This window comes from Aegilops tauschii, chromosome 4, assembly GCF_002575655.3.
Source record: "Aegilops tauschii subsp. strangulata cultivar AL8/78 chromosome 4, Aet v6.0, whole genome shotgun sequence".
In the NCBI taxonomy this organism is placed as follows: Eukaryota; Viridiplantae; Streptophyta; class Magnoliopsida; order Poales; family Poaceae; genus Aegilops; species Aegilops tauschii.
Genome location: NC_053038.3, coordinates 10,167,100 through 10,189,398, shown reverse-complemented (window position 1 = coordinate 10,189,398; position 22,299 = coordinate 10,167,100). Strand labels below are relative to the sequence as shown.

General features: G+C 48.9%; 2 protein-coding genes across 2 annotated transcripts; one reads left to right on the top strand and one right to left on the bottom strand.

Annotated features, from left to right (window-relative positions):
* The first annotated feature begins 1,063 nt into the window (after window positions 1-1,063).
* On the top strand, window positions 1,064-3,047 carry LOC109762217 (protein NUCLEAR FUSION DEFECTIVE 4-like). Its single transcript, XM_020321033.3, has one exon. It carries the CDS (start codon window positions 1,113-1,115, stop codon window positions 2,931-2,933), a length of 1,821 nt encoding a protein of 606 aa, XP_020176622.2. The 5' UTR covers window positions 1,064-1,112; the 3' UTR covers window positions 2,934-3,047.
* Window positions 3,048-8,785: 5,738 nt separating this feature from the next.
* On the bottom strand, window positions 8,786-9,082 carry LOC109762216 (ethylene-responsive transcription factor CRF5-like). Its single transcript, XM_020321032.1, has one exon. The coding sequence runs from the start codon at window positions 9,080-9,082 to the stop codon at window positions 8,786-8,788; it is 297 nt and encodes a 98-aa protein (XP_020176621.1).
* Window positions 9,083-22,299: the final 13,217 nt, after the last annotated feature.

The window sequence follows — 22,299 nt, the reverse complement described above, 5'->3', positions numbered from 1 at the left end:
GCCGGCTCGGGCGCCATTGGTAGTAGACATGGCATGGCTAGTCCAGCGAGCCGCCCCGTCCTTGTGCAGTTCAAACTCGTGAACGCCAAGGTGGAGCTCCATGGTGGCCACCAGGAAGTGCGTGGCCAGCGCCGACGGAAGCAGTGCCACCACGCAGCGTAGGTCTCCGGCTGCATCTCGACACCCGCCACACCTAAATGCGGCAATCTCTAGCGCAGCTCCTTCGCCGCGCCTCCTCTCTGTCGCCCCCGCCGCACCTAAGCGCGGCCATCTCCATCACAGCTCCTTCGCCGGGCCTCCTCTCCGCCTGCCCCCGCCGCACCTAGGCCCGGCCGCCTCCATCACAACTCCTTCGTCCACGCCTCCTCTCCGTCGCCACCGCTGCAACCGGCGGTTCCTCTCCACGCTAGCGCTCGGGCTCTCCATCCGGGATCCGTCGGAGCACAACCAGGGGGCCTCCTCAGCCTCCTCTCCCATGGCCGCAAGCCGCAACGCCTCGAGGATGGCGCAGCCCGCCTCGTCTCCGCCGCAGGACACCCCTGATGTTGGGTCCGGTGGAGCTGCTAGACGGCGTTCTTCCAGCTCCTCGTCTCCGTCGTCCCCTAGCTCCTTCTCGACGTCGCCGGCGCAAGACAGTTCTCCGCGAGGCGAGTGTGTGGGATGCGAGTGAGCGGTGGAGAAGGGACTGGGAGAGGATAAGATAGCGACAGGCGTTCGGGACGAGTCGTTCTACCGAACGAAAAAGAACATGACGTGGCTGATATCCACGCTATAAGATTTGTGCTAGAAATCAAACGGTTCAGGAGGCGTTCGGGCCAAAACGCCAAAATACGGTGCGTTCGGTACTTATTGATTCCGTTTTCTTATCACACGATGATGATAAATCCTACTCGTACAACACATGCCATCGTGAGAGAATTCGTGGATGAAAATGATTCCAATTTGATTTTTCTTTGCTCATGTGGTCAAATAGGAAGCTGACACTCACTTGCTGATCATTCTCGCGCTACATATATATATATAGCTAGCCGCAGCAAGCAAACCAGCCAGCACACTCGTAGCAACTGTAAACTAGCTAGGCCAATCGATAGGCCAATCGAGCTAACTGAGCCATGGTGTCCGGCGATGGCGGCGGCCGAGTGCCGTCGACGCAATTCGCGAAGCACGTGGTGGGCGGGCGGTGGTTCATGTTCTTCGCGTCGATCCTGATCATGGCAGCGGCGGGCGGCACCTACATCTTCGCCATCTACTCCAAGGCCATCAAGTCGTCGCTGGGCTACGACCAGCAGACGCTCAACACGCTCAGCTTCTTCAAGGACGTGGGCGCCAACGTCGGCATCCTCCCCGGCCTCATCAACGAGGTCACCCCGCCCTGGGTCGTCCTCGCCTGCGGCGCCGCGATGAACCTCGTCGGTTACCTCATGATCTACCTCTCCATCACCGGCCGCACCGTGCGCCCGCCCGTCTGGCTCATGTGCTTCTACATCGCCGTCGGCGCCAACTCCCAGTCCTTCGCCAACACCGGCGCGCTCGTCACCGCCGTCAAGAACTTTCCCGAGGACCGCGGCGTCGTGCTGGGGCTCCTCAAGGGCTTCGTCGGCCTCAGCGGCGCCATCTTCACGCAGCTCTACCGCGCCATCTACGGCACCGACAACGACGGCGCCGACCTCGTGCTGCTCATGGCCTGGCTCCCCGCCGCCATCTCGCTCCTCTTCATCCCCACCATCCGCATCATGCCGCGCGGCACCCCGGCCGCCGCGAGCAGCACCCGGGAGCGCAAGGCCTTCTTCTACTTCCTCTACGCCTCCATCGTGCTCGCCGTTTACCTCCTCGTCATGAACGTGGTGGAGCTGGAGGTGCTCAAGTTCCCCAGGCCAGCCTACTACGTCACCGCCACCGTGCTCCTCCTCCTCATCTTCTTCCCCATCGTCATCGTCGTCCAACAGGAGCTCAGGACCTACCTGCAACCGCCACTGCCGACCCAGTCCGTCGTCCCGACGACCACGACCACGACCACGGTCGTCGACGAGACGCCTTCCGCAGCCACCATGACGCCGGCGACGACATGCTTCCAGGACGTGTTCCGGCCGCCGGCAAGGGGGGAGGACTACACGATCCTGCAGGCGCTCTTCAGCGTGGACATGCTGGTGCTCTTCGTGGCCACCATCTGCGGCGTGGGCGGCACGCTGACGGCGATCGACAACCTGGGCCAGATCGGGCAGTCGCTGGGGTACCCGCAACGCAGCGTGACCACCTTCGTGTCCCTGGTGAGCATCTGGAACTACGCGGGCCGCGTGGTGGCCGGCTTCGCGTCCGAGTACGTGCTGGCCCGCTACAAGGTGCCCCGCCCGCTGGTGCTGACGGTGGTGCTCCTGTTGGCGTGCGTGGGGCACCTCCTCATCGCCGTGGGCGTGAACAACGGGTTGTACGCGGCGTCGGTGATTCTCGGCTTCTGCTTCGGGGCGCAGTGGCCGCTGCTCTTCGCCATCATCTCCGAGGTGTTCGGCCTCAAGTACTACTCCACGCTCTACAACTTCGGCGCCGTCGCCAGCCCCGTCGGCTCCTACATCCTCAACGTGCGCATCGCGGGGCGCCGCTACGACGAGGAGGCGCTCCGGCAGGGCGGCCGCAGGGGCAAGGACCTCACCTGCATCGGGGTGCGCTGCTTCAGGGAGTCATTCTACATCATCGCCGGCGTCACGCTGCTGGGTGCCCTCGTCTCGCTGCTCCTCGCGTGGAGGACCAGGAACTTCTACAGGGGCGACCTCTACGGCAAGTTCAACGCCGACCTGGCCATGGGCCCTGTCCCTGCCGGCGAGGAGCGGTCCAAAGAAGAAGCCACCACCAAGGGTGCTGCCACCTCCAGCACCAGTCCTGTTGGCGACGCCGCCGTCGCCACCAACGGCGGCAAGATCGGTTCAGCTGATCACTAACTGAAGACAAAGAGATCCATGGAATCAAACGGATGTATGCGAATGCTACACATGCTTTGCTTAATTTGTGTACGTAGAAATATATAGATGGATCGATTGTATAGTTGAACTACAAAACGGATAACTGAAAATTCTTGGTTCAGTAGTACAATTAGTAGTGGGTAAAGATAAGCAAGTCTTGTGTGATCCCGCATTTCAAGGAAAGGGGACTGCTTTAACTTAAATTCCTACTAGATGTGTAGGTTAGATTGATTGTTCCAACGGTAGTTTGTTGAATCGTCATGTGAACACCACCACTAAGCCTTTGCAACAAGCCTCATGTTGCGCTCAGCGTTTTGCAACACGAGCCTTGTTTCATCCATGAACATTTTTCCTGCATGGTTGATAGTCTGTGTTGCATTGGCGCGCCTTGCAACACATGCCATGTTGCAGAGGGCTCGGTCAGGGCACATGGCGTATGGACGACACTGCAGACATGTCGCATCCGATCGCCCAATTTGCAGTTTTAAATTATTATTATTATTATTTCAACCGTCTGTTATGATTTTCTGCAAAACAACAAATTATTCAGTATTTTTGTAGGTATGTACATGACATGATGTAGAAAAAGAATATAAGAGAAAAGTCTTATAATGTCACCGACAAAAATCTTGTTGCAATCTAATCAATTACAGCTTACCTGGTGCGTGTCTAAATTTTTTCTAATCATGTGCGTATTCATATCAACGCACAAACCTTCAAGATCCGTGTTATCAATATTGCTGACTAGTACGTACTAGTTAGGAAACGTGCCTTGGAGCGCAGTGCCTGGTTTAACACATTGCCCCATCACGTAAACGAAGTACCTATTGTTGCAAGAGTAGTTGTTGAAAATGGATCAGTTCAATGCATCAAACTAATATCAGAAGCATGGCATCGCCTTTATATATAACATAATTGAGCCCAACACATAGCACCTGTCCAAGTAAGTTTTGTGTGATCCCGCCTTTCAAGGAAAGGGAACTGCTTTAGTTTCATTTGCTAGCTCTGTAGGTTAGATTAATTGTTCCACCGGTAGTTGTTGAATCGTCATGTGAATGAAACAGAAAAAGTTTACTGTAAACCATCAAAATCATAGCACGCCATCACTAAGCCTTTGCAACAAGCCTCGTGTTGTGCTCAACGCTTTGCAACATGCCTTGTTGCATCCCCAAACAGTTTCTTGGTTTTTTTTTCTGCACAGTCTGCAACCTAGTTTGTGTTGCATTCGCGCGTCTTGCAATAATGGCCATGTTGTAGAGGGCTCAGTCAGGGCACATGGTGTGTTGACGACGCGGCAGACATTTCGCATCTGATTGCCCAGTTTGTGGGAATCATTTCCGTTTTAAATTTTTAATACTTCTGCAACTGTTTATTTTTATTTTTTTGCAAAAGAACAAATTATTCAGTATTTTGCAGGTATGTACATGACATGAGGTAGAAAAAGAACGTATAAGAGAGAGGTCTTACCAAAATCTTGTCGCAATCTGATCAGTTACATGTTACCCGGTGCGTGTATAATTTTTTCTAGTCGCGTGCGTGTTCACATTAACACGCAAACCTCCAAGATCCGTGTGATCAATATTGCTGACTAGTATGTATTACTTGAGCTAAATAGACATTTCTGGACACTTGTTAGAAGTTCCGGACAAGTAGTGAGAGCTACCCATTTCTGGCCATACGAGCTTTTACATTTCATGTTCCGTAATCCTTTGAAGGACCTATATTTCTTGACTCTTGAGTTACTGAATATCCGTCCGAGAGCAGCTTGATAGGGGATAGGCACACCAGCGTCTCGTCACACTCTTCTTGTTGCTTTGTGTGGGAAATTTGCACCAAAATGTTAATATCCAAAATATGGACCTAAACGTTCTGACCATTAGTAGCATACTTTTCTAAATACAGTATATGACAATGACACTAGTTGCCAAACCGTCATCTAATAGACCTTGACAAGTCATTATTCAAAGACACCGTCCCGCCATCTCTCTCGTCCCTCTTGTTAGATAAGAGAGGGCATCGATCTGCACACAGCCAGAGCATCAGCACCATTGACGATTGTGACTTTTTAAGTAGAGCAGGATCACGTACAAACTTGAAATGGATTGAGTGACCGACCGACAAGGATTAATTTGATAGATTAGTCAATCAATCCTCAGAGCTTCATTTTCTTGGCATTGTCACAATTAGTAAACCTTTCTAGATCACCACTTCTCTTCCTCCTTGGGCGAGGATGAAGTGGTTGTTACTGAGATTTTGTGCAACTAGTACTTGCCAACTACTAGCAGTAGGTAAACTTTGTCCGAAGTCACCGGAGGGACTTCATTTTATTTTTGAAAAGAGGGAATATCCCTCAGCCTATGCACCGGAGGAGCTTCCGAGATGGTGCTAGCTAGCCCGTCTGAGTGAACCTCGGCTTAGTTTTAGTTAAACTTGATGCCTAGTGTTGAGATTAACAGAGTCGCGTTTCCTAACACCTTTTTTTAAAAAGGAGGATAAACCCTCGGCCTCTGCATGCATTTAATCATTGTTGAGCTAGAGAGCTCACAAACCGTCTAAACGATGATTGGTTCTTGCACCATTGAAAATGACTCCACATTACACTTGTTGGTGCGAATAGCAGGACGAAAACTTGGACAAAATCTTGGTGAGCACACGTACGTGCTTACAATAACTTTGTTACCACTTGTACGAAAATTGGATCTTGCCATGTGCCACGTAGTTGTAAACAGAGTATGTTCTCGCACAAGGACTGACTTGTCCATGTAGGCCTCGTTGGTGCGCCTGACCTCGATTTGCTCGAAGGCCTCCCTATTCTCCCACACCTCATGGTGGGAGACTACTCGGGGATCTACTCGGGGACCTCACCTGCATCGGGGTCCGCTGCTTCAGGGAGCCCTTCTACATCATCGCCAGTGTCACGCTGCTCGGCGCCCTCGTCTCGCTGCTGCTCGCGTGGAGGACCAGGAAATTCTACAGGGGCGACCTCTACGGCAAGTTCAACGCCGAGCTGGCCATGGGTCCTGTCCCTGCCGGCGAGGAGCGGCCGGAAGAAGCCACCACCAAGGATGCCACGACCACAACCACTAGTCCCAGCGACAACGCCGTCGCCACCAATGGCGGCAAGATCGGTTCAGCTGACTAACCGAAGACAAAGAGATCGATAGAATCATGCACACGGATGTATACGAAAGCTACGTACATATAGATGGATCGATGGTAGTGTACTACGTACTACAAAACAGATAACTGAAATTCTTGGTTCAGTAGTACAATCAGTAGCAAAAATGCTAGACGTAGGGGGTCTTACATGCCTTTACACGCTCCTTCCTAACCAACTAAACATGCCCCCCCCCCTGATTTTCAGGCGGGTGGGGCCTCTCCCTCCCCTTAGTCCAATCACAAACTCTGGAAATCTCCGTCGATGTAGCATTACTGCAATCAGTAGTGGGTGAAGATCAGCAAGTCGTGTGTGGTCCCGCATTTCAAGGAATGGGGACTGCTTCGGTTTCATTTGCTAGCTCTATAGGTTAGATTGATTGTCCCAACGGTAGTTTGTTCAATCGTCATGTGAATGTGAATGATACAGTGAAAGTTCACTGCAAACCACCAAAATGGTAGCACGCCATCTCCGAGCCTCTGTAACAAGCCTCGTGTTGCACTCAGCGGTATGCAACACGAGCCTTGTTTCATCCATGAACTTCTTTTTTTGGACGGTTGATAGTCTGTGTTGCATTGGCACGTCTTGCAACACATGCCATGTTGCAGAGGTCTCGGTCAGGGCACATGGCATGTGAATGATGCGACAGACGTTAAATTATTATTCTAATTGCAACCGTCTATTATGATTTTTTGCAAGAACAAATTATTTAGTATTTTTGTAGGTATGTGCATGACATGATGTAGAAAAAGAATTTATATAAGAGAAAAGTCTTATAACGTCACCGACAAAAATCTTGTTGCAATCTAATCAGTTACGCCTTACCAGTGTGTGTCTATTTTTTTCTAATCACGTGTGTGTTCATATTAACTCACAAATCTTCAAAATCCGTGTGATCAGTATTGTTGACTAATACTCCCTCCGTCCCAAAATTCTCGTTTTAAATTTGTCTAGATACGAATGTATCAAGTCACGTTTTCGTATTAGCCGTATCTAGACTAATCTAAGACAGAAATTTTGGGACGGAGGGAGTACGTGTTACTTGAACTGAAAAAAAATGTTGGACACTTGTTAGAAGTTCCGGAGAAGTGATAGCTACCCATTTCTGGTCATACGAGCTTTTACATTTCATGTTCCGTAATCTTGTGAAGGACCTATACCTCTTGACTTGAGTTATTGAATATACTCCGCCAAGAGTAGCTTGATAGGGATATAAGCACACCAGCGTCTCCTCGCACTCTTCTAGCTGCTTTGTGGGAAATTTTCACCAAAATGTCACCGTCTAAAATATGAACCTAAACTTAGCATATTTTTCTAAATACAATATATGACAGTGAAACTAGTTGCCGAACTGACATCTCATAGACCTTGACAAGTCATATTCAAAGACGTCGGCCGCCATATCTCTCGCACGTCTCCTCTTTACAAAACCATGACCTATTTGTTACATAAGACAGAACACCGTGTTCATATTGACTGGTCGATGGTAACTTTTTAACTAGAGCAGGATTGCGTACAAACTTGAAATGGATTGAGTGATCGACTGAGAAGGATGAATTCGGTGGATTAGCCAGTCCCTAGACCATCATTTTTTTGGCATGCATTGCCACAATTAGAAACCTTTCTAGATTACCATTTGCCTTTCTAATTGGACGAGGATGAAGTGGTGCAACTAGTAGTTGCCAACTGCTTGGTAGGTAAAACTTGTGAAAAGTCACCAGAGGAGCTTTCTGGATGGGCACCAATCTCCATTTCTCTTGGATGTTTCAGTTAAACTTGATGTCTAGATTTTTCAAACTCCACTTTCCACCGCCCCTTCGGGGACATCCGATAAAACTCCACTTTCCACCTTTGGTACATGTCATTGCATTGAGATCAATGGAGCCACAATTACTAGCACATTTTTTTTAAAGAGATAACCCTCAGCCTTTGCCTGCGTTTGATCATTCGTGAGCTAGAGACCTAACGACAAAAATCTTGATGAACACACCATACGTACGTGCTAACAATAACTTTTTTTTGCGGGTATGCTAACAGTAACTTCGTTATGGTAAGAAAACTAGTTCATGGCATGCGCCACGTATCCATGAACAGTGTATGTTGTTGCACAGGACTGACTACCCGTCCATGCGAATTTTGTCTAGATGTTGTATGCGCGTTTAGGGCATTTCTAACCGATCTTCTAAAAGTTAGCAGAGTATATACCTTGGTGGAGTATAAATATTTCATTAAAATGTTGTCACACCTAACCGATCACCTAAAGTTAGCGGAGTAAAACTAAATTTGCACAAATTCAATCAAATTTTAACCGAAAGATGATGCATTTAAACATGAAGTTGAACATAGAAAGCTCTCGCAACCGAACATTAAACATAAATTTAAATTAGGACTAAAATTAAACAATTTTCGACCGAAGTGGAGGTCGAGCTAGTCCTTCCGGGTGAGGCCAGCCTTGGTGCGAGTTGGGTCCGGGCCGGTGCCGTCGTCGTCGTTGTCGGGGAAGATGCTCCGCCACTCCTCGACGTCGATTTCGTCGTCGCCACCCACCTCACCGCCCACGTTGCCGCCCTACTCGTTGCCGCCCTCCCCATTGGAGATGATGATAACTTCGTTGTCATTGATGGCGAACATCACCCTCTCCGCCTCCACGAGCTCCGGGTACTACCAGTGGACCTCATCCATGTAAGGCCTCGTCGGCGGCCTTGGCCTCGAGGCGCTCCCTTGGCTCCCAGTCCTCCCGCGCCATCTGAGCGCTCACCACCCCTGGCTCCGGCAGGACGAGGTGGACCGGAGCCGTGCCGAAGAGGAAGTTGAGCCTCGCGTCGTGGCCGTGGAACCGGACCTGCCACCGGTCGTATTCCATGGCCGTGAGCTCGGCCGTGTGGAACGAGCCGACCCACATCCGCTTGTGGGTCTCGCGGTCGGTGATTTCGGCCACCCAAATCCCCCACGCCCACTGTCGGACGCCCATGTAGGTCCTCGTCGGCGGCCGCGATGGAGGGAGGTCGGGGAAGTCCTCAAATCACGTGAGGCTCGTGGCGGCGGGCGGATCGGCCAAGCGGCGGAGGCTCAAGGAAGCGGCCGTGGACGACGACCCACGGGCATGGCGGCGCGGATCCGTGCTGCGGATCGGCGGAGGGGACCGACAGCCACCACGTCCGGCCATCGGGAGGAGGGAGGGCGGCGGATCAGGGCGGGGGTCGCACCGACGGCGGGACGAGGGGGAGAAGAGGAGGCGGGGGAGAGGAAGAGAGAGTGGGGAAATTTTACTCGACCGTCGCGAGCCAGAGTAAATATAAGAAGAAGATTAGGGATGGAGCAAAATATTTACTCCACTAACCATTATAAGGGATCGGTTAGGCGCGGTTTAGAGGAGAAAAAAGCCAAATTTACTCTCTAACGACAGATAAGAGATCGGTTAGAAATGCACTTAGAAAAAGTCATTCGTATTTTACTTTTCTTTTGATTTTTTTTAAAAACGATGATGTACCCCGGCCTCTGCATCTGGGCGATGCATGCAACCATTTTATTAATTATTCATAAAACCCTTACAAGGTAATACATCAGTAAGCCTGAAGCCATCATCTTGGCAACACCTGTCGCTACTCCTATCCCCATGATGAAGGGGTGCCGAATGTCCGAGCCTAATACCAAACAGACATCTCACCAACACCTAACATCTAATGTCAGATGCCCCACCCAAGCCACAATACCTGGACTGGGTTACACACCGGTCCGGAGCACCACATGCGCACGTTGCAAGGGCCATCACCTCCTTCATCCATCGATCCATCCTCAGATCAGATACTGACGCATCGACCTTGCCTGGCCTCTCTGCCATCGACACCACCACGACGCCAGACAACGTCGTTCTCCTGCACGAGTCCATCGCCACCCATCGGACGCCGAGTCTTCACTGCGCCATGCCGCCGAGATCAGCCGCCATCGATGTGTAGGACGAAGCGCCGTTCCACCACCTACCGACGCCCGACCACCAAGCCATCCACATGTCCATTCAGCTGATGAATGTCTTCAAAGATGATGCCCCCACAGGGGTGACGACGAAGACCTCGCCATTATTCGATCCAGGAGGCCCCTCAACACCACCAACGAGGGCTACGACGCCCACAGGCGCCGCCGTCAATGTAGCCTCCTCCAGATCTGAGGTTTCCCCCGAAAACAATGGAGCGAGGGATGCCCCCACCATCGCCTCCAACAAAAACGGCACCCACGGGCATCCTCACCCACTTTAGCAGCTAGGTCACCATCTCCTCCTCCACTCGATCCGCCGCCGGGAAGCCACCGCGAGGCAACACCCGCCGACCAGATCCCTTTGGACCAATGATGAAGACAGCCCAAGGTAGAGGAGGTCACATCGCTGCGTGCCCGGCGCCATGGCCACACACATGTCATCCCGAAGTGTCCGCTCAAGATCCACCGTCACAGCCACACCTCCAAGCCGCGGCAATGGGACGCCCCGCCGCCGCCATCATCTCCCCGCACGAGCTTTGCCCAGCCGGGATCCGGCGGCTGCGGGAGGGGAGGCAGAGGGGAGGGGAAGCGGTGGCGGAGATAAAGAGAGAGATCTGGATCAGGAGGGGAGGGGAGGCGGAGCTGGTATGTGATAATAGTAAAGGAAGTCATCTGCTTTGACAGCTCGCCATATATGATAATAGTAAAGGAAGTCAAAATGCTCTTTGGTGAAAAGGGTGTATCTATTGCTCATGTAAGTAGGAATCATAACGTTGTTAGCCATAGCCTTGCTGCCTTCGGTCGCACGGAGGGCCAGACCACAGTCTGGTAGCGTTGTGGGCATGCATATGTTCGTGTGTGTATGAACGAACTTATCATTCATTGAACACTGAAATCCCTCCTAACCCGGCAAAAAGTGTATGTTGACCAGCAGAGTGCCACGTTGGCAGGGTCAAAGTCCACCACGAACTGATTGGCTTACGCGTCGCGCTTGCGTGTCCATGTCCAAGTCGTCATACCCGGAACCTCGGGGCGGGACTAACGCATTGCCGACTAGAGCAACTGCACATTGCCGACTAGAGTATGTGAAGATTCTGAAAGGCTTCAAAATTGTAATACGGTTGTGATCCCCTTTTAAGTACTAGTAATTGGTACTCCCTCCGAAAAGAAATATAAGAGCATTTAGATCAGTACTTTAATGATCTAAATGCTCTTCTATTTATTTGATTGCCTCGGAGGTCCCTAGAAATTAAATAAAATAGGAGTTTTCTTGTAGGCTTATCTCACAAAATATGTTCAAACTAGTCAATCGACGTCAAGCACTGGAGCATACGCAGCTTACCCACATACTCGGAAACCCACCCAAAAGAACTATGCACGCCTGTTTCTATCAGAGACGTGTCACTGCCAGCGACGCGCCGGCCGTGACTTTCTCCGGCGACTAGTAGTAGAAGTCCGTCGCACACCTCATCGGTCCTCTCAAGGATCTTCGAACAAGCAGCCAGCCAGCCGCTACGCGCCGGCCAAAGCCGGGAAATACCAGTCCCCCCGCAAAAAAAAAAGCCAGGAAATACCAGTCATCATTTAGATGCCAGATGGGGACGAGGAGGACGATGGAGCTAGCTATCCAGCTGGGTTCCCCATTCCCCGCCTTGCCAGGATAAGCCCACCGGCGTCTTCCTCTCTGGTGTTTGCGCTTCACACGGGCGGCGAAAACTCATGGCGATGATTGGTTTGACCAGTGACCGCGAATCATCTTGCATTGGCAATGGCAGCCACGCACCTAGTCCATGGCAGGCTCTGACTTCCGACTCCGGAATAGTATGCTGCCGTTGCCGTGACGGCGAGGCCGGCCGTGGGTGTGTGATCAAGCCGTGACTCCAACATCACGTATCTCTGCTCCCAAAGATTTCTCACTATACCTTATAAAATGGTTATATTGTAAAATAGCTGCGTTTTAATGTTTTAGAGCCAAAAAAAACACGCAGATCAGATACTGTAAAACCGGGCGTGCTTTTTTAAAGATGAGTGAATTCCGGTTTTTGCCCCCTTGAACCTCAAAAGTCCAGCATGGGCGTCTTTCTTTTTCAGTATACCATATACGCCTTTTTCAGTACCACATACGCAAATGTTTTGGCACGAGGGAAGTTTCAGGGCGCCACCGTCCCGCCATTGCCACCGTCTCTGCCTGCTGCCCGTGATTCCGGCCGCTGCCTTTGTGGCTAACCCATCGGGATACTCCCCCGATGTTGGCCGCCGCATTCCAAAGGCACTCGGAGCTCGAGGCCGCTCGAATCGAGATGTCGGGTGCCCGCTCAATACCTGCCATGGATGCGGGCTCGAACTCGCCGCCGAGGGCTGGCGACCAGGTAATGACGCAGGTCGCATGTTCTTCAGCCTCGTCGTTCTTCGCGCGCGCCCGCCTCCGCCGCCGACCTCGACGCCGCCCCACCCGACCACCCCCGCCGCCCACTCCTCGTCATGGAGACACAGGAGGCCACCGCTGCCGGCCTCCACGCCGCCCGCTCCTCGGCATGGAGACGCGGGAAGCCGCCGTCGTCCGTCCTGGGGTCGCTGTCGCCGTGCGTGGCCATTGGTCACCAGGCGTGGCCGCGAGCCGCCGCCGTGGCCGCGATCGAGACTGTCGGAGTTCGCCGCCGTTCCCATCATCTATGTTGGTGCTAAAACCGGTAGATCTCAGGTAAGGGGTCCCAAGCTAAATGATCAGAGTTAGATGGAAACAGGAAGAGTAGTAACACAATGTTTTACCCATGTTTGGGCCCACTTGATGAAGTTAAACCCTGCGTCTATTTCTTATATATTAATTGTGATGGAGTACAAAGTATAGATTGGTCTACCTCGAGATCGTATGAGTTTGTCTAAGCTCTAAACCTTGCGAATGTATCTTTGCAGACTAAACCTTCCAGCTTATATGTTGGGAGACATAGTAGAAAATAAAAAAAATCACACCTACTGATACATCTTCAACGTATCTATAATTTTTTATTATTCCATATTATTATATTATCAATCATGTATGTTTTATATGCATTTATGTACTATTTTATATCATTTTCTGGACTAACCTATTAACCCAGTGCCTAGTGTCAGTTGTATTTTTTTGCCTGTTTTTGGTTTTCAGAAAATCAGTGTCAAACGGAGTCCAAATGCTACAAAACTTTTTGACGATTTTTTCTGGACAAGAGAGACCCTAGAAGTTTCGGGAGGAGACCAGAAGGCAAACCACTATAAATTCTCTAAAATTGGGAAACCAACAGAGAGCCATCCAAAGCACTTTTTCCACAGACGCAATTTTCTGTTCTTCCGCGATCTCATTTGAGGTCTTTTTGGGTACTCTGTCGGAGAGGGGATCGATCACGGAGGGCTTCTACATCATCCTTGCTGCCCTCCAATGATGTGTGGGTACTTCACCACAGCCCTACGGGTCCATTGCTAGTAGCTAGATGCCTTCTTCTCTCTCTTTGATCTTCAATACAATATTCTCCTCGATATTCTTGGAATTCTATCCAGTGTAATCTTCTTTTGCGGTGTGTTTGTTTGGATCCGATGAATTGTGGATTTATAATCTAAATGTTTATGAGAGGTAATGGAGTCTATTGATTTGACTTTGTTTGCTTTGTTGATCAACCTAGAGGGGTGAAGGCCTTATGAAACTAGTTGAAACCTAGTGAGCATTTGGTTAAAACCTAAAACAAGTGATAACAGAAAGTTAAATAAAACCCTAAAGGGGTTAAAGCAAGAAATATTTTCAAATGAAATAGAAAAATAATATTAAAAAATGAACTGAAGATGGGTCAGAGAAAAACCAAATTAAAGAAAAATAGAAGAAAACAATTTTGGAAGATAAAATGTGAGCAGGGAAATATTTAACTAAAGTCTACAAATAAAATGCAGAAAATATATGCTCAAAAGGTCCAAAAAATGCTAAAAATATAAAAATTCTAATAAGAATTTTTAGAAAGTTTTTTTATGAAATAAAAATCGAATTCAAAATAAAATATAAATGACAGAAGAACAGAGGCAGAGGAGAAAAGAATAAGAGAAGAAAAAAAAGGGCCCAGCCTAGCCAACTGGCTAGCTCGGGCCAACTACGCGCGCACGGAACCAGATCATCTCTACTCCTAATTAAGGAGTTGGTAGTCTCGCTTTCAGGGTTTTTTTCGTCCCACCTCCCATGGTTTTATTTTGGTACCTCCTCACACCTCCCACTGAGCCGCCACGAACCAAAAAAACCTCGTACTGAGGCCCCCACCCGCCCCACGCACTCCAGGGCCTAACCTCCGATCGCACCCAAGACAAGCGAAGAAAATAAAATCTACAAAAATTAACCAACGAAAAAAACCTATGAAAATTAACCAGCGAAAAAACCTCACAACTAAAACTTTCCTAACTTTTCAAAATTTCCTAACTAGACATGTTACAAACGGGCAAGAAACGATAGCACATTACCAATCAATAAAATTCAGTTTCATGACAATCAATTATAAATCCTAACTTTCCTAATGCATTGATCTTTGCCTTTTGTTTCTAATTATTACGAGTCTCCCGTGCGCACATACGTGGCTCTGTACAGCCCAGTAAAATCCTCAACGATCCTCGTAACAATTACGCCGCACAATTTCCTTCCTTAATTTCGTCCCTTTAATTTCTCGTTTCCTTCCTTGAGATGTGGTCCCTTCTCCCCTACTCCATCCCGTAACTCCCTCAGATTATATTTCCTTCTGCCACACCTCTGCTCTTCCTTCCCCCCTCCGTTAACTCCCTCAGTTCGACACTTGGTGATGGCACGTCCTACGTCGTGGTGGTGGTGACTGGTGACGGCTTCATGTCCATAGGGATCGGAGGTGGTGGCGTCCTGCAATGAAATCCCCTAGATCTCTCTTCCACCTGCCAATGGTATCGGTGGACACCGGCGCCCATGGCCGCCGTCTCACAAGTCATCCTCCACATGGACGATCTCCTCCACAGTAACTGCGACCTATTTCTTCTTTCGCACATTATTTTGCTCATTTTTTTCTTGGCCATGATCTGGGGCTGCGGAATACACGGCAGGCAGCGGGATTGATATTCTGGATCTCAGGAACGGGCGAACACCACTCGTCCTGGGAGGGAAGAGCGTGCACCTCCTCATGGAAATAAAGCTGGTGGGGGGCTGCCGCGACGACGAGATCTCGCGAACACATGAACGCCGACTCAAGGGCCACGACCTCGCCGGGCTGGGGGCTAGGGCTCGATGCCAACGCGCTCCACTTCCTGGTGCACCTCTTCGTCGACGGCCATGACAACACAGAGGTGATCTGACAATCGGTGGCTTCTTTATGATTCTATAGGTGTCAAACTACTCCAGGAGAGGCTCCACGTGTTGGGAAACGTAGTAATTTCAAAAAAAATCCTACACACACGCAAGATCATGGTGATGCATAGCAACGAGAGGGGAGAGTGTCGTCCACGTACCCTCGTAGACCGTAATCGGAAGCGTTATGACAACTGTTGATGTAGTCGTACGTCTTCACGATCCGACCGATCCAAGTACCGAACACACGGCACCTCCGAGTTCAGCACAGGTTCAGCTCGGTGACGTCCCACGAACTCATGATCCAGCAGAGCTTCAAGGGAGAGTTTCGTCGGCAGGACGGCATGATGACGGTGATGATGATGCTACTGACGCAGGGCTTCGCCTAAGCTCCGCTACGATATGACCGAGGTGGATTATGGTGGAGGGGGCACCGCACATAGCTAAAAGATCAATGATCAACTTGTGTCTATGGGGTGCCCCCTGGCCACGTATATAAAGGAGTGGAGGAGGGGGAGGGCCAGCCTAGCTATGGCGCGCCCTGGAGGAGTCCTACTCCCACCGGGAGTAGGATTCCCCCCTTCCCTAGTTGGACTAGGAGAGAAGGAAGGGGGAGAGAGGGAGGAAGGAAAGGGGGGCGCCGCCGGGTGCGCGGCCTGCCCTGGTCTCCTCTCTCTCTCCACTATGGCCCAATAAGGCCCATATACTTACCGGGGGGTTCCGGTAATCTCCCGGTACTCCAGTAAAATCCCGATTTCACCCGGAACCATTCCGGTGTCCAAATATAGTCGTCCAATATATCGATCTTTATGTCTCGACCATTTCGAGACTCCTCGCCATGTCCGTGATCATATCTGGGACTCCGAACTACCTTCGGTACATCAAAACACATAAACTCATAATACAGATCGTCACCGAACGTTAAGCGTGCGGACCATACAGGTTCGAGAACTATGTAGACATGACCGAGACACGTCTCCGGTCAATAACCAATAGCGGAACCTGGATGCTCATATCGGTCCCTACATATTCTACGAAGATCTTTATCGGTCAAACCGCATAACTACATACGTTGTTCCATTTGTCATCGGTGTGTTACTTGCCCGAGATTCGATCGTCGGTATTGTTGGAAATATGCCCTAGAGGCAATAATAAATGGTTATTATTATATTTCTTTGTTCATGGTAATTGTCTATTATTCATGCTATAATTGTATTGTCCGGAAATCGTAATACATGTGTGAATACATAGACCACAACCTGTCCCTAGTAAGCCTCTAGTTGACTAGCTCGTTGATCAACAGATAGTCATGGTTTCCTGACTATGGACATTGGATGTCATTGATAACGGGATCACATCATTAGGAGAATGATGTGATGGACAAGACCCAACTTAAGCATAGCATAAAAGATCGTGTAGTTTCGTTTGCTAGAGCTTTTCCAATGTCAAGTATCTTTTCCTTAGACCATGAGATCGTGCAACTCCCGGATACCGTAGGAGTGCTTTGGGTGTGCCAAACGTCACAACGTAACTGGGTGACTATAAAGGTGCATTACGGGTATCTCCGAAAGTGTCTGTTGGGTTGGCACGGATCGAGACTGGGATTTGTCACTCCGTGTGACGGAGAGGTATCTCTAGGCCCACTCGGTAATGCATCATCATAATGAGCTCAATGTGACTAAGGCGTTAGTCACGGGATCATGCATTGCGGTACGAGTAAAGAGACTTGCCGGTAACGAGATTGAACTAGGTATTGGGATACCGACGATCGAATCTCGGGCAAGTAACATACCGATTGACAAAGGGAATTGCATACGGATTGATTGAATCCTCGACACCGTGGTTCATCCGATGAGATCATCGTGGAGCATGTGGGAGCCAACATGGGTATCCAGATCCCGTTGTTGGTTATTGACCGGAGAGGCGTCTCGGTCATGTCTGCATGTCTCCCGAACCCGTAGGGTCTACACACTTAAGGTCCGGTGACGCTAGGGTTGTAGAGATATATGTATGCGGAAACCCGAAAGTTATTCGGAGTCCCGGATGAGATCCCGGACGTCACGAGGAGTTCCGGAATGGTCCGTAGGTAAAGATTTATATATGGGAAGTCTTATTTTGGTCGCCGGAAAAGTTTCGCACTTTATCGGTATTGTACCGGGAGTGCCGAAAGGGGTCCGGGGGTCCACCAAGGGGGTCCACCAGCCCCGGGGGGCCACATGGGCTGTAAGGGGTGCGCCTTGGCCTATATGGGCCAAGGGCACCAGCCCCAAGAGGCCCATGCGCAAGAGATAAGAAAAAAAGGGAGAGTCCTAAAGGGGGAAGGCACCTCCGAGGTGCCTTGGGGGGGAAGGACTCCCCCCTGGCCGCACCCTTCCTTGGAGGAAGGGGCAAGGCTGCGCCCCCCCCCCTCTCCCTTGGCCCTATATATAGTGGGGGGAAGGGAGGGCAGCAAGATCTAAGCCTTGGGCGCCTCCCTCCTCCCCTGCAATACCTCTCTCTCTCTCTCGCAGAAGCTTGGCGAAGCCCTGCCGGAGACCCGCTACATCCACCACCACGCCGTCGTGCTGTTGGATCTCCATCAACCTCTCCTCCCCCCTTGCTGGATCAAGAAGGAGGAGACGTCGCTGCACCGTACGTGTGTTGAACGCGGAGGTGCCGTCCGTTCGGCACTCGGTCATCGGTGATTTGGATCACGGCGAGTACGACTCCGTCATCCACGTTCATTGGAACGCTTCCGCTCGCGATCTACAAGGGTATGTAGATGCACTCCTTTCCCCTCGTTGCTAGTAGACTCCATAGATGCATCTTGGTGAGCGTAGGAAAATTTTAAATTATGCTACGATTCCCAACAGTGGCATCATGAGCCAGGTCTATGCGTAGTTACTATGCACGAGTAGAACACAAAGTAGTTGTGGGCGTTGAGTTTGCCAATTCTTCTTGCCGCTACTAGTCTTTTCTTGTTTCGGCGGCATTGTAGGATGAAGCGGCTCGGACCGACCTTACACGTACTCTTACGTGAGACAGGTTCCACCGACTGACATGCACTAGATGCATAAGGTGGCTAGCGGGTGTCTGTCTCTCCTACTTTAGTCGGAACAGATTCGATGAAAAGGGTCCTTATGAAGGGTAAATAGAAATTGGCAAATCACGTTGTGGTCATACGTAGGTAAGAAACGTTCTTTCTAGAAACCTACAAACCACGAAAAAACTTGCAACAACAATTAGAGGACGTCTAACTTGTTTTTGCAGCAAGTGCTATGTGATGTGATATGGCCAGAAGATGTGATGAATGATATATATGATGTATGAGATTGATCATATTCTTGTAATAGGAATCACGACTTGCATGTCGATGAGTTTGACAACCGGCAGGAGCCATAGGAGTTGTCTTTATTATTTTGTATGACCTGCGTGTCATTGAATAACGCCATGTAAATTACTTTACTTTGTTGCTAAACGCGTTAGCCATAGAAGTAGAAGTAATCGTTGGCGTGATGACTTCATGAAGACACAATGATGGAGATCATGATGATGGAGATCATGGTGTCATGCCGGTGACAAAGATGATCATGGTGCCCCGAAGATGGAGATCAAAGGAGCATAATGATATTGGCCATATCATGTCACTATTTGATTGCATGTGATGTTTATCATGTTTTTGCATCTTATTTGCTTAGAACGACGGTAGCAAGTAGGATGATCCCTCATAATAATTTCAAGAAAGTGTTCACCCTAACTGTGCACCGTTGCGAAGGTTCGTCGTTTCGAAGCACCACGTGATGATCGGGTGTGATAGATTCTTACGTTCGAATACAACGGGTGTTGACGAGCCTAGCATGTACAGACATGGCCTCGGAACACACGCAATACACTTAGGTTGACTTGACGAGCCTAGCATGTACAGACATGGCCTCGGAACACGGAGGACCGAAAGGTCGAGCATGAGTCGTATAGAAGATACGATCAACATGGAGATGTTCACCGATCTTGACTAGTCCGTCTCACGTGATGATCGGACACGGCCTAGTTGAACTCGGATCATGTTTCACTTAGATGACTAGAGGGATGTCTATCTGAGTGGGAGTTCATAATCAGATGAACTTCATTATCATGAACATAGTCAAAAAGTATTTGCAAATTATGTCATGGCTTGCGCTTTAGTTCTACTGATTAAGATATGTTCCTAGAGAAAATTTAGTTGAAAGTTGGTAGTAGCAATTATGCGGAATGGGTCCGTAAACTGAGGATTGTCCTCATTGCTACACAGAAGGCTTATGTCCTTAATGCACCGCTCGGTGTGCTGAACCTCAGCGTCGTTTGTAGATGTTACGAAACATCTGACATACACGTTTTTGATAACTACGTGATAGTTCGGTGCGGTTTAGAATTGTGGCACCAAAGACGTTTCTGAAACGTCGCAGAACATGTGAGATGTTCCGAAGACTGAAATTGGGATTTCAGACTAGTGCCCACGTCAAGAGGTATGAGACCTCTAACAAGTTTCTTAAGCCTGCAAACTAAGGGAGAAAAGCTCAATCGTTGAGCGTGTGCTCAGATTGTCTGAGTGCCACAATCGCTTGAATCGAGTGGGAGTTAATCTCCCAGATGAGATAGTGATAGTTCTCCATAGTCACTGCCACCAAGCTAGTAGAGCTTCGTGATGAACTATAACATATCAAGGATAGTTATGATGATCCTTGAGCTATTCGCGATGTTTGACACCGCGAGAGTAGAAATCAAGAAGGAGCATCAATTGTTGATGGTTAGTAAAACCACTAGTTTAAGAAGGGCAAGGGCAAAAGGGATACGTCATGAAACAGCAAGTCGTTTGCTGCTCTAGTGAAGAATCCCAAGGTTGAACCCAAACCCGAGACTAAGTGCTTCTGTAATGAGAGGAACGGTCACTGAAGCAGTACTACCCTAGATACTTGGTAGATGAGAAGGCAGGCAAGGTCGACAAAGTATATTGGATATACGTTAGATGAATGTGTACTTTACTAGTACTCCTAGCAGCACCAGGGTATTAGATACTGGTTCGGTTGCTAAGTGTTAGTAACTCGAAATAAAAGCTGCGGAATAAATGGAGACTAGCTAAAGGTGAGATGACGATATGTGTTGGAAGTGTTTCCAAGGTTGATGTGATCAAGCATCGCATGCTCCCTCTACCATCGAGATTTGGTGTTTGCGTTGAACATGATTGGATTATGTTTACCGCAAAACGGTTATTCATTTAAGGAGAATAATGGTTACTCCGTTTATTTGAATAAAACCTTCAATGGTCTTGCACCTAAAATGAATCTCGATCGTAGTGATACACATGTTCATGCCAAAAGATATAAGATAGTAATGATAGCACCACATACTTGTGGCGCTGCAACTTGAGTCATATTGGTGTAGAACGCATGAAGAAGCTCCATGTAGATGGATCTTTGGACTCACTCGTTTTTGAAAAGATTGAGACATGCGAACCATGTCTATTGGTATATGTGCATGAAGAAACTCCATACAGATGGATCATTTAGACTCACTTGATTTTGAATCACTTGAGACATGCAAATCATACCACATGGGCAAGATGACTGAAAGGCCTCGTTTTCAGTAAGATGGAACAAGAGAGCAACTTGTTGGAAGTAATACATTTTGATGTATGCAGTCCAATGAGTGCTGAGGCATGCAGTGGATACCGTTGTGTTCTTACTTCACAGATGATTTGAGTAGATGCTGAGTGTATTTACTTGATGAAACACAAGTCTGAATTATTGAAATGTTCAAGTAATTTCAGAGTGAAGTTGAAGATCATCGTGACAAGAGGATAAAATGTCTGTGATATGATCATAGAGATGAGTATCTGAGTTACGAGTTTGGCACACAATTGAGACATTGTGGAAAGTGTTTCACAATTAATACCGCCTGGAACACCATAGTGTGATGGTGTGTCCGAACATCATAACTGCACCCTATTGGATATGGTGCATACCATGATGTTTCTTATCAAATTACCACTATCATTTATGGGTTAGGCATTAGAGACAACCGCATTCACTTTAAAAGGGGCACCATGCAATTCCGTTGAGACGACACCGTTTATAGAAGCCTAAGTTGTCGTTTCTTAAAAGTTTGGGGCTGCGATGCTTATGTGAAAAAGTTTCAGGCTGATAAGCTCGAACCCAAAGCGGATAAATGCATCTTCAAAGAATACCCAAAAACAGTTGGGTATACCTCCTATTTCAGATCTGGAAGCAAAAGTAATTGCTTCTAGAAACGAGTCCTTTCTCGAGGAAAAGTTTCTCTCGAAAGAATTGAGTGGGAGGATGGTGGAGACTTGATAAGGTTATTGAACCGTCGCTTCAACTAGTATGTAGCAGGGCACAGGAAGTTGTTCCTGTGGCACCTACACCAATTGAAGTGGAAGCTTATGATGGTGATCATGAAACTTCGGATCAAGTCACTACCAAACCTCGTAGGACGACGAGGATGCGCACTACTTCAGAGTAATGCGTGATCCTGTCTTGGAAGTCATGTTGCTAGACAACAATGAACCTACGAGCTATGGAGAAGCGATGGTGGGCCCATATTCCGACGAATGGCTCGAGGCCATGAAATCCGAGATAGAATCCATGTATCAGAACAAAGCATGGACTTTGGTGAACTTGCCCGATGATCGGCAAGCCATTGAGATAAATGGATCTTTAAGAAGAAGACGGACATGGACGGTAATGTTACCGTCTATGAAGCTCGACTTGTGGCAAAGAGTATTTTCACAAGTTCAAGGAGTTGACTACGATGAGATTTTCTCATCTGTAGCGATGCTTAAAGTCCGTCGGAATCATGTTAGCATTAGCTGCATTTATGAAATCTGGCAGATGGATGTCAAAACAAGTTTCCTTACCAGTTTTCGTGAG